The sequence below is a fragment of the Corythoichthys intestinalis genome, chromosome 9 (genome assembly GCF_030265065.1).
Source record: "Corythoichthys intestinalis isolate RoL2023-P3 chromosome 9, ASM3026506v1, whole genome shotgun sequence".
In the NCBI taxonomy this organism is placed as follows: Eukaryota; Metazoa; Chordata; class Actinopteri; order Syngnathiformes; family Syngnathidae; genus Corythoichthys; species Corythoichthys intestinalis.
The window spans coordinates 41,926,009-41,942,445 of record NC_080403.1 but is presented as its reverse complement, the minus strand read 5'-3'; the positions used below and the strand labels follow the sequence as shown (position 1 = coordinate 41,942,445).

Below are 16,437 nucleotides of genomic sequence, written 5' to 3'. Positions count from 1 at the left end.
AACGCGACGAAGAGAGCCGCAAAATGTCATTGTTTCTGTCTCTTTACTTCAATATTTTTACAGGATATTCTTTTTATCCAAGTATTTTCCCCAATTGCTAAATAAATGGCATGGTCATGACAAATAACAGTTTTGTGCTAAATGGAATATGAAATAATAAAAATGCACTTATTCAGGACGACATGGCAAAATTAGTCCACAATGGTCAAAACTGTCGACTTCACCTTTACTGTTGCACCTCCCGAACGATATTTTATGACACCTAAATCAGACATATGTCATTTCCCTTCCCTGGCTTCGGAGAATGTAAACAAACCAAGAGGCGTGACAGCTAGCCGACATGCTAACCCGAACCGAGTGATGTTTCAAAGTCTTCGAAGCGGAAAATAACCCATAACTAGCCCGGATTATTTCACATGACGACTGGATTGTCGATTGTCTTCGCTGATCGGCAAACCACCCGGCGGAGAACAATTTACAGCTCGTTCCCCGGAGGAGGGCGGCTGCAGTTGTTGTGCAGCTAACGTGCAGCTAATGTTCACGAGGAGAGCTTTTTACATGCCTATCAATGATCAAACGTAAGCAGTCCTTTATTTAAAGTAAGTCTGTAGTGTCTACTTTGTAATCACTGTATTCGTATTTGACATAATACAAAACAAGATATTTACTCACTTCCTCGTAAGTCCAATGGTCCCACAGTAGTAGGGTTTGTTTTGGCCAATATCCTAGGTGAATGGGAACCTTTTGAAACTCCAAAAAGGCGCACATGCCTCTGCTTAATACAGAAAGATTTTTCTGCAGCCATTTGGCTGGCGTGATGCGAAAAATAGACGTATTAATCCGCAAAATCAGATGAATCCTTAGTCCTGTTGTGATAGTAAGAATGAGCTGTGGCTGTGGGTTTAGGCTCACCTAAAGGACTAGATTTATATTAATTTTATTTAGATTTTTTTTTTTTTAAATACAGTATATTTTAACTTAAATTATACTTATTTTCCAATTTGCTAAAATGCTTTGAGAAATAAAAATCCCCTTCAATGGAAAAATTTTTTTTTTTTTTTTTTAAACCCAGATATCTCAAAATAACACATTTTAGAGCTGTAATTGCAATACAGTGATACCGTGAAATTTTGGCTTAGGGTTAACATACCGTCAGAATATCATACCAGATTATGCCTAGTCAGAATTCTGAGAATAAGGTCAGAGGGTTCAGGGGTCTGACTTTAAAGAATTCTGACTGAATTCTGAAGTCAGAATCTTGGCCAGAATTTTTTTTCCCGTCAGTAGCCCTAATCCTCTTCCGTAGGGTTTTGTCGACCACTAGACAAAGCCCAAACAACAACAGATATTGTAAGTACAGTAGTTGCGAGAATTGATATATTTGGGGTGACGTCACCTGAACCCCTTTTTAAGCTCACCCCAAAAAGTGAGCGGAGACAAAAAAAAAAGTTTCTTGCTATCAAGCAGCGATTCAGCATGGCGTGTTTTCAGCACTTACCTTCAAACATACTGAACACATATTGAGCACTTAAACATAAGTCATGTATTTAGAAACAAATCATCAAAATGTACTGTACTAGTACTTGGCTATCAGATACTGGGGCAAAACTCAGTCTCTTATATTGTAATTCACTTTACCTTGTCTGGATCGAGGGTGAAGTCTGCATCTAGCAGCTCCCCCGCGTCGTCATCAGGCTCACCCTCGTAGATCTTGTAGGCGGGGTTCCCGATCTCAACATTCATGGCTCCGTTGGTCATCCTTTGGTGCTGGAAGCCTTTCGCTCTGCACGACACAATAAAGGCACAGATTTAAGACGGTAACATTGTATCAGCGCCCGTACATATGAACACAATGAGGAGAGGCGTATCATGGGGTCATGTCCAACCAGACTGAGGAAAAGCAATAGCAACAGCACAGGCAAACACACGAACCCAGCATTCTAATTAATCCAAGAACTGATTCAGAGTTTACCACGCAAAAGGACCACAATAAATCCTAGCTCAATGCTTGGGTACTTGGCTACCAATTAGATCACCGGTGAAATGCGGTAGGGATGGGCAACTTTAATCTTGACCTATAGTTAACATTTGTGTCAACTAATGGATGCAATTTGTAAGTAGTGCAATTAATTTAGGCCTACTTACTCTAATTTGCTGTCTGAAAGGGCTGGTGAAAACAATGATAGGAAGAGAGCTATGTTTGGCATTTGAACAATTTGAAATACAGTTAGGTCCAGAAATATTTCATGTGTTTTTACATGATGAAAATTCACCAATAAAACGGATTTGAACTAATACGATCAGCAAGTATTTTAAAGGTAGACTTTTAGTTTTAAGAAGTTTCAGGAAAAAAGAATAAAAAAACAAAGAAATTGCTAGCTTTGAATTTTCCTTTTTTTTCCTACTTTGATTTTTGTTGTTGTTGTAATCTTAAAGGTATTTGAGCGAGAAAGTGACCTTTTAAGGCAAAAATGTTCCTAAAAACACTGAACATCATTTGACTTTGCTGACTTTTTCAAAGCATCTCCTGAGAGAAAAATACAATCAAAATTCTGAGTTACCGTACTGACCCGACTATAAGACGGCCCTGATTATAAGACGCCCCCCTTTTTTTCAAGACTCAAGTTTGAAAAAAGACTTTTTGAACACCAAATTAATTTTTATACAGAAAATTATTACAGTACATCCGAAACAAATGATTATGACAATCTATTTGAGAGAAAAAGCCTGTTATTTTGCCTCATTCAAATCTTAATATCTGAACATTTAGATATGTAAACTTAAGTGAAATCACATTCGTAAATGAATGGCTTCTGGATTTTGAAATGTAAATAAACCAATCTATTGTGATAAAACAACAAAATTGCAACAACTGCATTACCATCAAAGTGAAGTCTAACTGTAACTGTAGTCTTGAAACAAGTTTGAATAAGGAAAAACATTGCAATAAAATAATTCAAACCGGTTAACTAAAAAGAGTAGCTGAGATCTGTCATGGCAGAACATCGCTTCAATGATATCTGGCGCTATCTAGCGTCGTGAGTGGGGAGAGTAGCTGAGATCTGTCATGACAGAATATCGCTTCAATGATATCTGGCGCCATCTAGCGTTGTCAATGGGTATAATGTCTAGACCGCGAATATAAGACGACCCCCTCTTTTTCAGTGTTATTTCAATGCAAAAAACACCATCTTATATTTGGGCCAATACGGTATTTTGGATGTTATTTCAAAGTAGTAAAAGTCATATTTGTTAAATTTATACATTCTGAGAGCTTTTACTACAGTACTTCAGTTGCATATTAGGCGCTTTTGTACTGTAGGAACCTGGGTGCTCAATTCCTATAACTACAGGACTCTCAATTAGTTATGGGAACTAGTGCTGCAACGAATATTCGATTAACTCAAGTAATTCGATTAGAAAAAAATGCTTCGAATCAAACTTTGCTGCTTCGAGTAGTTGTTTAATTAGTGTGGCATTGTAACGGTTTGTTTTGAAAGTGTTTGCATTTAGTTTTATTGATTTGGATGGATACACTGGCCTCTAGTGGCAGTCGTGACTATGACATAGCTAATTTAACACGGCTGAATCCAGTTGCTCCCTGTTAAAAGCAACATAAGATCAGTTTTTGTTTGAGCTAATGTTTTTTTTAAAAATTCATTTATAGGGTTATTTAGCCATTTTTTGTGGGAATATGTGTTTTAACGATTTGTTAAGAGTTAATTGTGAAAAAAATTGTTAACATTTTATAGCATTTAAGCTAACGGCTAAGATCAGGTATTTTATTTTTAAATGAAACTTCAATCCTGCATAGTTTGAAGAAATACTCGAGAGATTTTGTATTCGCATTTAGTGTTTTTTTGAAAGTGAAATCTTAGCAAGCCTTTGTGTTGCATCTCCTAAAATTGATTGTAAAACCCATTAAATGATCCTAATTTGATTACTTGATTATTTGAACTAACAAGTTGATAGACTACTTGAGTACTTAAATATTTGATAGCTGCAGCTGAAATGGGAACCATCCTTCGCCAAACAGTCGTGTTCACACATGAGTAGGGCGCCTGATTCGAACTGCTGTGGCGACGTAGTTTGCGTGAAAACTGCTGAACAGAATACAAATCGGTCACAGCGACAGAGGGCGTAGCTGCTGATTTCACCATTGGTTACTGAAAGGTGGGTACAGTAACCAAAAATTTTACTCAAGTAAGATTAGCGTTACTTCAAAAAAATATTACTCAAGTAAAAGTAGTCATCTAAAAATTTTCTCAAATAAAAAAAGTATTCCTTGAAAATAATACTCATGTAATGAGTAACATTGTGAGTAACTGCTTACAATGTCAGATTTTTTAAAATAATGTTAAATGTTTTTTTTTCTCAGCACAACTTCCTCTATTTTAACTGTTATTATTATATTGTTCTATAACGTATTACATGACCATATTAGGCCAAAAAGACAGACAAAGACAGTCACGCAAGTTCTAAAACATCCCATGAACTAAAATGTCGAGGTTCAGACTATCTACCTCATTTCTCCTGCATTGTTCAAAGGTCTCCTCTCTATTACTGAGTGCTGTTAAACTAAGCTAAAAGCTAATAATAGCTAAGCATAAGGTGACAGTTACAGACAGGGAGGAGAGAAAAGAGGAGCTGCCTTTTATTATTTATTTCGGTCACTCTAAACGACTGTCTGGGTACTGATATCAGAAATAGTTCAGCTTTTAATGACATTTTAGAGTTTTCCAGAAAGGATTCATGAAAGGTGGGTACAGTAACCCAAAATTTGACTCAAGTAAGATTAGCGTTACTTCAATATAATATTAAAGTAGTCATCCAAAAATGTACTCAAGTACAAGTAAAAAAGTATTCATTAAAAATAATACTCAAGTAATGAGTAACATTGTGAGTAATTGGTTACAATGTTCGATTTCAAAAATGTTAAATGTTTTTTTTTTTTTTCTCAGCACAACTTCATCTATATTAACTGTTATTATTATATTGTGCTATAAACTATGACATGATCATATTAGGCCAAAAAGATGACACAAAAATCATCAAATTCAGACCAGAAAAACACGATGAAACATCACCCGTTCAAAGGCCATGAGTGCTCTCTAGTGGAGAACAACCGAGACGGTCACTGTCGGGAAAAATAAAGTCAATATGTAGAAAAAAGATGAAAAATGTAATGACTCTCATGTAGCCCAAAGTGGTGGAGTAAAAGCTGAGTGTCATCACAAATCTACCCGAGTAAAAATAAAAGAAGTACATTTTTCTCAAAACGTTACTCAAGTAAATGTAACGCGTAACGACCAACCCCTGGGATTTATTCTATTAGGCATTGATGGTTTTTGTCTCCAAGGGAAAGTAGCCTATACATGCCTGATCAAAATCTTAAGACCAGTTAAAAAATTGCAAGAATTTGCATTTTGCAAATTTGGATCTCAATGAAGTTTTAAGGGGTATGAGGTTCCCTTGACGACGTGCAAATACATCAAAGTACCTTTAGTATTACCGTGTAAGCGTTCTTGAGCGAATTTCTTCAATTAAAAGAATATATAGTCAGGGAACTATTATTTTAACTGTTAATTCTCGAACATTGCGAAGGATTATTATCTCCTTTCATGTTTTGGTCTTCATTTTTAGTATTGGTTTAAACATTTTTAATTGGTTGGTCAACTTTGTCGCATGCCCATCCCTACAGTGCAATACAATATGGCAGCATGACAGACAATCACGAAACTACAGTACGCACAAACAGATCTGTTCATTTCAGATCTGTCCAACAGCTCCTGAATAGGGAGATTAAACAAGAGAGACACTTATAGCCTAGAATGATGTGACACTCATCACAGATACAAACAATGCACAACGACATGGGTAAAGGGTGACTGCATCTGTTACCGCAAGCGTTTGGAGCCGGTTTTGCTGGGCCGGCTAGACCTGAGGAGCAGAGGAGATGCCGTTACAGTGTAGGAGGCAAGGAAGGAAGGAAGCGGAAAATGAATGCGGGAGAAAAGAAAAGTCCTCTTTGGAAGGTGTTCAACAGGAACTCACCCTCTCATCCTTCTCCTGTACCAGAACAACGCTCCTGCAGCGAGCAGAACCAGCAGGAGCAGCAGCAGCACAGGGATCACGATGGAGGCTGTGCCTACACATACAAACACACGGATGAAACAGGTAGTAGCAGGTTGAAGTTGCAAATGTTTTTTAAGTGTCTACTTACGCCCTCCTGAACTGTGGCCACCCTCACTACTTGTGGCTGACTCACAGCGATGTCCCGTCCATCCGGGAGAACATCTACGCACCCACACAAACACAGCAATGTAGAGTATATGCATGTATGGGGCCATCTAGTGGTTTTAACATCCGGACTTGACACTGAAGCTTATGATGCAAAGAGATGCACTCACCTACACTCTGGAAGATGAGTGAGAGGATTAATAGAACACTGGCCGTTTGCACAGTATTCATTTGTATCGCATGAGTAGCAGCTGGGCTGGATTCTTCCGTTTGCACATCTATTGAGGCCAGAAAGATGTTAGTTGTGTAAGACAGGAAGGCCCTGATCTGAATTAATTTACTACTATTTGATTGTGTTTGTGTATATGGCGGAAAACACGGACAAGACTGAAAAAGCAGTTTCTGCTGTTGCACTCCTCTTTAAAAGAAACAGCTGTATTTTAAGCCAAAATAACTGTTGTGTTTGATAGAACAATATGTCTATATGCTGCCATAGCAGATTAATTGGCACATTAAGCCCCCGAACTATTTTTAATTTGTCCGTTTTACCCTGGAAACCCCTGTTTACAGACGTCACGCAACCGCTTTTGTTTCAACCCAGCCATAAAACGAAGGTAATTAATTATATTTATTGCTCAAAATGTCATTTTTAGCTTAGAATTATTAATTGATGTCTGATATTTCGTTAAAAAAAAAAAAAAAAATATTCACTCGCATATTTTAAACTTTTAAATGGGGCTGTCAAACAATTAAAATTTTTAATCGATTTAATCACAGCTTTAAAATTAATTAATCGTAATTAATCGCAATTCAAACCATCCATAAAATATGCCATATTTTTCTGTAAATTATTGTTGGAATGGAAAGATAAGACGGATATATACATTCAACATACTGTACATAAGTACTGTATTTGTTTATTATAACAATAAATTAAAAAGATGGCATTAACATTATTAACATTCTGTTAAAGCGATCCATGGATAGAAAGACTTGTAGTTCTTAAAAGATAAATGTTAGTACAAGTTATAGAAATTTTATATTAAAACTCCTCTTAATGTTTTCGTTTATATAAAATTTGTCAAATTTTCAATCAAAAAATAAACTAGTAGCTCGCCATTGTTGATGTCAAAAATTACACAATGCTCATGGTGCTGAAACCCATAAAATCAGTCGCACCCAAGCGCCAGCAGAGGGCGACAAAACACCAAAAAACACAAGTAACAAGTGAACATGACACTGTGCTGTCATTTTAATCTGTTTGAGCAGGACATGTGCGTTAAATGCGTCAAATATTTTAACGTGATTAATTTAAGAAATTATTTACCGCCCGTTAACGCGATAATTTTGACGGCCCTACTTCTAAACAAATTCCGTCATAATGAAAAAATTGGTGTCTGTAAAAAAGTCATGGATATCTACCTCATAACTATCGCTTAATTGTATTTCTTTTTTTGGTACTGTAGCATTTTTTCCCAATATGTTAGATGATAAATAATCGATCCAAACAAAGAAAATTTTTAAAGGGTAAATATATGAAAAAGAAACTCTTGACCACTCCTTGATGTCTGCGATTTCTGCATCGCGACCCTTGTTATATTACTATGTTTCACCCATCAAATCCCACAAAATCCAGCTGTGGCCATTCACAGCTTGGTCTTGACACTCAGTGATACTTGCTACATGGAGTTTTTGGATCGAAAAGAAGTAAGTACGCGATAATATGTAGATAAAATATTGGCGTCTTTAATTCTACTCTCGCATGCTCTTACCTCCAGTTAGGGTTTTGCTGTTTAAAAAAAAAAAAAAAATTAAATGCCCTCCTGTTCAAAAAATTTCTTCCCCAGAAAATTGAGATTTTAAGCTTTCCAAGAATGTATCACACATGCATATCAGACAATTTTGAAAGATGGCCATATTGGGGGGCTCAGAGCGGAACTTCATTTCACCTGAATGTTTTCCGCCATATACTGTATATATTCGAATAAATGGTTTTTAAGCACTTCAAATGTAATGTTACTGCCCCACCTAATTATTTTTAAATAAGAATAAAGTAGAAAAATGCTTGTCTTTATTAAATGCTTCATTGAGTGAGTCCACTTAAATCCTCTCAAACTGCTCACTTACACACAATGAGTTGCCACAACAACTCTTAAACAAGTTAAACGATGATTGATGCATGCGGCGCTTTGAAGTAAGCTTCTCTGGCAAGATCAAACCTTAACCGTCTGTCAATCATCGTTAACTTTAATAAGCAACTCCAGTGCACTGCCTGACCAAGAAAAGCGGCAGGAGCGCGAGTGAGAGACTACGTGATCGGATCGGGATAGACAGAATACTATTTATTTATTTTTCAATTAAAGAAAAAACGCAATGGTCTGAGGGCGCGAAGTTTGAAGTACGAAGTAGCGAGGGATCACTGTATTGTGCTTGTTATCAGGGTCTTTCCCATTGGGAAAGGCCAGATAATGTTGTTCTTCAACTTTATTATTATTAAACATCTTATTCTCCGCGTTTTTTGGCGCGCCGCGCAGCCCGGACCATTTGACCGATCAGCACCGGTCATGTTAAAAAATGACCCAAAAAATAGCGTGACGCAGGCTTTTTTTTTTTGTTTGCCCGTTAACGCGGGTTTGTAAAAAAAAATGTATTGAGTGATTGGCACTTTTTTTGCGCGTTTCTTCGGCGCGCCGCGCAGCCCGAACCATTTAACCGGTCGGCACCGTTCTAGTATCGAAAAGTCCGGAATTTTCGCACCACGATGGCTCTTTTTCAAACGGCCCTGAAAATTTTTCCGTTCATCCGTTAACAGCAATTTTTCGAAATATTCCAAAATGTATCTAGTTAACTAAGCAATGCATCTCTAAAAAGAGGTGAAGATATTTTGTGCTATTGGTATCACCTTCCTCATGGTCTATAATATTCTCTGACTGATGTTGAACACGTGACTTTAGAAGGAAGGCCCTGATCTGAATTAATTTACTACCATTTGATTTTGCTTGTGTATATACATACACTAATGTTATTATCTAAAAAAATTAATCAACTTTAGCAAACCAATTTTAGAGGAAAAATTGATTAAACAAATGTGAAATAATTCAAGCACATTCTAGAACGTTACTTTAAGTTAATGTAAATATATTTTTAAACCAATTATGTGATTTTTTTTTTTTTTTTTAAAAAAAGGAAAGTTGCAAACATTTAAAATATTCCATATGAATTACTGAATGATACAACTTAATATTACATTAAAAAGGAATATGAATCCTCGGGGAACTGATTCTAGCCTTGAAATAGCTGGTCCACAGCTTGACAGTCAATGTATCTCTGAATTACTGTAAGAATTTGTATCGATTAAGGAACCTGCTATCCACATGTTCCTAAGTCCCGCCTTTACAAATGGATATCTGGTCAAATCTGTTTTTGTCACAACTCTAGTATCAAAAGAGTGTGACAGTGTCAGACAATTGTGTGTGCAAATGACAGAAATGTTACCGGCAGGTGAATTCTCCAGTGGACGTAAACCTATCCTTGGGGATACACTCTCCATTGCGACAATAGTGGCACTTATCGATTTCACACGTGCTGCCTGTGTACTGAGGCAGACAACGGCATAGTTTGGAGCCGCTTGCACTCTGAAGACACGTGCCTCTGTTCAGGCAGTGGCCTTCACAGCTTCCTACACACACAAACACACGTACACGCAGGTCAGATACAGCAACACTTTTCAAATACAATTTGCTATCAGACAGCAATACTCACTATATTGGCATTGGTCACCCAGGAATCCATGAGGGCAGCTGCAGAATGGCTGGTTACCACCACTGACAGTGCAGTTGCCTCCATTCATGCAGTAATTCCTACATGTGTGCAGATTACAGTTCGGCCCCGTAAACCCGGGCAGGCATCGGCAAGTCGGAGTGCCTGTTGACATTTGGAAGGTATGAGAAATAAATTATATGTTGTTAATACCGAACAGGAAACGGTGTGTATATTGGGCATTAGAAAAGGGTGTGCAACCAAAAAATTAGTTACAATTACTAGTATATTACATTAAAGTTACTATGAATTTCTACAGAGGGTAACTTTAAAATTATAGCAGACCATATTTTGGACACTAATCCATCCCAAAAAGTGACAGAAAAGGCAATAATAATACAATTACTTTCTAATTAGTCTTCCTTTCTCAGCTGCATTGAGCCAATCCACAAAAAATCTCCAAACATACGATGATGTCACACCCAGAATGAGCTGCAGTCTACTAGCATGCTATCCATAGGCTTTCTAATCTCTTGTTGCCGTGCAACTGTTCTATCATTCTGTCAACATGTATTAGCTAACGCCAGGGGCGGACTGGGCCAAAAAGCAGCCCTGGACTTTGACTCAGCCCAGCCCACAAAAAGAATTGCTGTTCGAAGGGAAACACAGACCCTCTAGGAGGGTCCGGGGGCATGCCCCACTGGGAGAATTTTTTTTTTTTTTTTTACATTTTATTGTAAAATGCATCAATTTCGTGCACTTTGAGAGAAAAATGAAGCGGCTATGAAGAACTACACATTGCATTATTATACATATACAATATAGTTTATGATTTTCTTGGCAGTATGTTAACCATTTTCTATCTGTGCCATCTTTGCGTATGAATACTCTTTGTACAGTCAGGTGTTTTGTCTTCTGAGGGTGGTAAGTAAAAAATGTGTCTAGACTGTGACTGTCTGACTTGGGGCGCTCAACGTACTGCAAGGCTGAACTGGAATTGTATTCATCTTCTGCCCTGGCTCTATGATCAACCTGAATAAACAAATGAAATAATTTATTTTTTAAAGCAAGTTTTATGTATCCAATTGATTATAATAGCACCTATCCCCTGTGTCTATAAAATGACTTCATTGTTTATGCCATAATTAATCTTGCCACACAAATAATAAATTTCAGGGAAAATACAATAAACATGTCAAGACAAATCCTTTATACATAACCTTCACTGGAAAGTATTAACCAGAAAACGAAACGATATATAAATGATCAAAAATATATATCATATCAATTTAGCTACCTAAACTTTCAAGTAAAACCATTCAATTCATTAATATTTTATATTTCTTCTGAATTAATATTGCTGCTGCGTGTGCATACGTTGTTTTACAGCTGAAATATTTTTTCTTAGGAGAGGGATAGTAGGACTAGCATACTGTAACTTGACACGATTTCAAACGGGTACTTGGACTAGCTGGCATTAACCCTTTAATTGTCATTTATTTCATTTAAAATGTAGCTACCTGTTGGATAACAATTGCAAGTATACCGAGCAAGTAATATTTTTCATCCCTACTTACTTGCTCTGCGCTTGTCTGGGGAACTTCCACAAGCTTATTATTACCCCCACCCTCTTCTTTTCTCTCTCCCTGCACCGGCTGCACGTAGAGCGGCTGCCGCTCCCACTCTCACCATTGACGAGGGCTGGACAGTTGTTACCCGACGTGGCCGTTGCAGCCAGACTGCTGCTTGCGAAAATATTTGTCAACTTATGACATTTTAATGCTTCGCTCTCTAGTTTCTTTAAATTTTTCTCCCTAACTTTCTCCGCGCCACCCTTCTCTTTTTTTGCCACCACCATCCATATTGTGCATTAATGCTCGTTGCTATTTTGCTTCCACAAGGAACCAATAAAGGCTACTCTGTGCTTTCTTCGTTCTTCTATCAGATTGGCGGTGAACAGCCAGGCGCATTGCTGCCACCTGTCGGATTTGATTAGAACTGTAGATAATCAGAGGATGGGGGGATAAAAACAGTGAAGTATAATGAATGGCGGCCGCCGGCCGTCTAGGGCACCGGCCATTCTGTGATCCTCCAGAAGCCACAGATTACCAGTCCTCCCCTGGCTAACGCAGCATTAGAAAGCTAGATCACCATCATTTGTGGTTGTGATGTCACAACCAGAATTGTTGAAATGCAAAGGCTTGTAGCTATCATTCACTGCAAGTCCTCCAAGTCAAAACAAATAGGACGTCTCTGGTCGTCATTGGCAGTCAATGAGAGAAAACAAAACAAAAATATTTTCAACAGCAGGGTTGTGTCCTGTTACTGGCTGGCAACCAATTCAGGGTGTACCCTGCCTATTTTCCATAGTTCCACCACCCCTGCGACCCTTATAAGGATAAATGGCACAAAATATGAATGAATGATTGCACTACAGGGTTACAGGGAAAATTTTTGACTTTTTAAGACCATTTTAAGACCACTCATTACAGAATTTAATGCTATTTCCAGGGCAAATTTCATAGACACCCTGGAAAAAATATCAGTGACTCCTATCTTGAATGCAATACATTATTCATTACCGTATTTTTCGGACTATAAGTCGCAGTTTTTTTGTCATAGTTTGGCTCGGGGTGCGACTTATACTCAGGAGCGACTTATGTGTGAAATTATTAACACATTATGATATCATTTCACATGTTATTTTGGTATTTTGGAGTGACACTGATGGTTTGGTAAACTTGTTAGCATGATGTTTATGCTATAGTTATCTGAATAACTCTTAATAGCTATAGCCACGTTCGCGTTCCGCCTTTGGCAATGTGTGTTCAGTTGTATTATTGACTTTTTTATATGGAAATGCATGCTTTTAGTTTGTGGCGCTTTCACACCCAATTGGAGCCCACTTGAACTTGTTTACGCGAAGAAGAGCGCTCACACGCCAGACGAAGATGGACAGCTATGCAGCGTCTGAGCGAGTGGGCGAGAGAGAGCGAGAGAAACACGGCTGCGAACCTACGTTCATTGTTTATGCTTGTAAAATATCTCTACAGAGACAACGCCTGTGTGTATCATCTTTTCTGTTGTTGTTGTTATGTGTTTTCCACCCGTGATCGGACACTTAGAGCCAGTTGTGTGGTTGTTTGAACGATGAGCTAATGCTAGCTTTGACAACCGTTTATGTCATTGCTGTAATAGCGGCTAATTATCATTTTTTTCCATTGATGCGAACCTGTTTGGTATCGAGGACGAAATTGATTTGTATTATTTCTATTTTTAGTTTCACTCTTCAAATGATGGGGTCATAACGTTGGCAAAAATAAAATCAGCAAATTATATGGACGTCAAGAATAGTCACTTGGGAGTTTAGCTCGCTGTATATTATTTATAATAATATACAATATATAATATATATTATTTCTATTTCTGAAAGGTGGCAACCCTACTTTGGAAACAGTTCCCAAATTACTGCAGCATTTCTTTAAGTAAAAGACAAAGTAAAGTTGACGTAGTGAACTGACCAGAGATTGTTGCACCGGTCCAGCGCCGTTCCTCTCGATAGCAGTCCTGCTCTTGCAGGCTCAAACTCGTTGTGTTCGTTCACGTTTTGTCTTCAAATGTTTTATCAGGTTCGAGGTATTGAAACTGGCCGATTTAACTCCACATCTCGAAACTTTCAGGTCGCAAATCTTGCATGCAGCCATTGATTTTAATCAACGGGATATCTATTTTGAAATATTTCCCGACCGCCGCCATTTCTCCTGGTTTATTTTTCCTTCATATGAAAAAGCGGCCTTGTCATTGGTCAGGAGTGGCTATTGGCCCGTTCTCATTGGTCTGGAGCAGGCCAATAGCGATAGCTGCTTGGTGTTCACGTGTAATCACACAACACAGAGACAGAGTGTAGTGAGCGCCAGGAGAAAAAAAAGGCTGCGGTCAAATGATATAATAATGGACCGGTAAATGGTATCGGCGCCGTCTTTGTTGGTACTCGCCGATACCGATACCACCATTACGGGCCGGATCGGCGCCCCCTGCCGATACTAGTATCAGTATCGGTGCATCTTTAATTATCATACTGTACACTTATTCAGCATTTTGTTCTCTATTGTATTTTTATATTAAATTGCCTTTCAAGATGGCATATCTGTTCTATGTGTTGGATTTTATCATGTAAATTTCCCCTAAAAAATGCGACTTATACTCCGGTGCGACTTACTGAATATACGTATGTTTTTTTCCTCTTCGTTAGGCATTTTATGGCTGGTGCAACTTGTACTCAGGTGCGAGTTATAGTCCAAAAAATACGGTAATTTATTTGCATGAGCAGACAGTTATTCTTTATCGCTTTGACATTTATCAAGACAATTTCATACAAAGCAGTCCAATTTAAAATTCAAGGAATTGATGACCTATCAGGCGGAACACATGCAATTTTAACCCACTGAATCAAAATTATTAAAATGAAGACTTTTACGGCTTTTTAAAACCCTGTAGGAACTCTGAACTAAAGAAAAGATTTAAATCAGTGTTCAGTCACAGCCTGATGTAAACAAACGGCCAAGTTTTATTTACAGCAAGTGTGTTTAGATTCTTTCCCTAATAAGTTTGATGCTGATAGTCACTGCATCGGTTATCTTTCAATCATTTTTTGATTCCTACCTGTGGGAGAAGGTGTGCACGTTCCTCCGTTCTTGCAGTAGTCTCTGCACTGGTCAATCTCACATCGCTCTCCTCCGTAGTTAGGCTGGCAGCGACATTTGGGTTGCTTGTGGGCGTTCAGGAAACAACTGCCTCCGTTCATACACTGCACCAGGCAGGGTCCACTTGGAGGTGCTGCAGATAATTATCATGATATTGTGTTCATTGATGGCAATTTAAAATAAAAAAAAAAAAAACAGTGTTGCTAGCTTTAGCAACTTTTCAATCCATTTTTCAAAACAACAAAATTGGCTAGTTTTAAATTTTGGGGAAACATTCAGCAACAGGCACTAAAATGCTAAAACAAACACATTTTCCCTCACCCACTGTCAGGATAATGCAACATTTTAATGCATACACTTCTGATAAAAATTTTTTTTAAATGAAGCAATGCTAAAACAAACACATTTTCCCTCACACACTGTCAGGATAATGCAACATTTTAATGCATACACTTCTGATAAAAGTTTTTTTTAAAAATGAAGCTAGTCTTGTAAAAGATACTCAACATAATGTAAATGTGAATAAAAACATACATGTACTGTTTAATATATCTACATTACTTTAAAAAAATGACGACATTTTTTGTTGAAATGGATAATTGATTTGTCTAAATTCATTATCTAACCTACAAAATGTATTACAAGTACATGATTAAGAACGCTTCATCACCACACAACATATATTACTTTTGGACCAATGCTTCTTAATTATTTTCTGTTACGAAGCCCCCATAAAGAAGAAAAAAAATTCCGCATAACATTGTATTCTTACTACAATAAAAGAAAAAAAGAGCACTACTCCCACTTACTTTGGTAGATGTGTAAATACACTTACAGTGGGGCAAATAAGTATTTAATCAACCACCAATTGTGCAAGTTCTCCTACTTGAAAAGATTAGGGAGGCCTGTAATTGTCAACATGGGTAAACCTCAACCATGAGAGACAGAATGTGGAAAAAAACACAGAAAATCACATTGTTTGATTTTTAAAGAATTTATTTCCAAATTAGAGTGGAAAATAAGTATTTGGTCACCTACAAACAAGCAAGATTTCTGGCTGTCAAGAGATCTAACTTCTTCTAACGAGGTCTAACTTCTAACGAGGCTCCACTCGTTACCTGTATTAATTGGCACCTGTTTTAACTCATTATCGGTATAAAAGACACCTGTCCACAACTTCGGTCAGTCACACCCCAAACTCTAATATGGCCAAGACCAAAGAGCTGTCGAAGGACACCAGAGACAAAATTGTAGACCTGCGCCAGGCTGGGAAAACTGAATCTGCAATAGGTAAAACGCTTGGTGTAAAGAAATCAACTGTGGGAGCAATTATTAGAAAATGGAAGACATGCAAGACTACTGATAATCTCCCTCGATCTGGGGCTCCATGCAAGATCTCATCCTGCGGCGTCAAAATGATAACAAGAACGGTGAGCAAAAATCCCAGAACCACACGGGGGGACCTAGTGAATGACCTACAGAGAGCTGGGACCACAGTAACAAAGGCTACTATCAGTAACACAATGCGCCGGTAGGGACTCAAATCCTGCACTGCCAGACGTGTCCCCCTGCTTAAGAAAGTACACGTCCAGGCCCGTCTGCGGTTCGCTAGAGAGCATTTGGATGATCCAGAAGAGGACTGGGAGAATTTGTTATGGTCAGATGAAACCAAAATAGAACTTTTTGGTAGAAACACTGGTTCTCGTGTTTGGAGGAGAAAGAATACTGAATTGCA

General features: G+C 37.9%; 1 protein-coding gene across 2 annotated transcripts in view; it reads right to left on the bottom strand.

The window, feature by feature from the left end:
• LOC130921326 (low-density lipoprotein receptor-related protein 1-like) overlaps nucleotides 1-16,437 on the bottom strand; it is a 338,897-nt gene that overhangs the window by 3,688 nt on the left and 318,772 nt on the right. Inside the window, exons 82-89 of one of the 2 annotated variants that reach the window (XM_057845057.1) lie at nucleotides 14,662-14,835; nucleotides 10,003-10,164; nucleotides 9,736-9,919; nucleotides 6,411-6,518; nucleotides 6,224-6,297; nucleotides 6,055-6,148; nucleotides 5,902-5,940; nucleotides 1,639-1,783 (exon numbers count right to left, since the gene is read on the bottom strand). In XM_057845057.1, the coding sequence (XP_057701040.1) occupies nucleotides 1,639-1,783; nucleotides 5,902-5,940; nucleotides 6,055-6,148; nucleotides 6,224-6,297; nucleotides 6,411-6,518; nucleotides 9,736-9,919; nucleotides 10,003-10,164; nucleotides 14,662-14,835 (980 nt within the window). The remainder of the gene's footprint in view (nucleotides 1-1,638; nucleotides 1,784-5,901; nucleotides 5,941-6,054; nucleotides 6,149-6,223; nucleotides 6,298-6,410; nucleotides 6,519-9,735; nucleotides 9,920-10,002; nucleotides 10,165-14,661; nucleotides 14,836-16,437) is intronic. The other variant, XM_057845058.1, reaches the window with a different exon arrangement.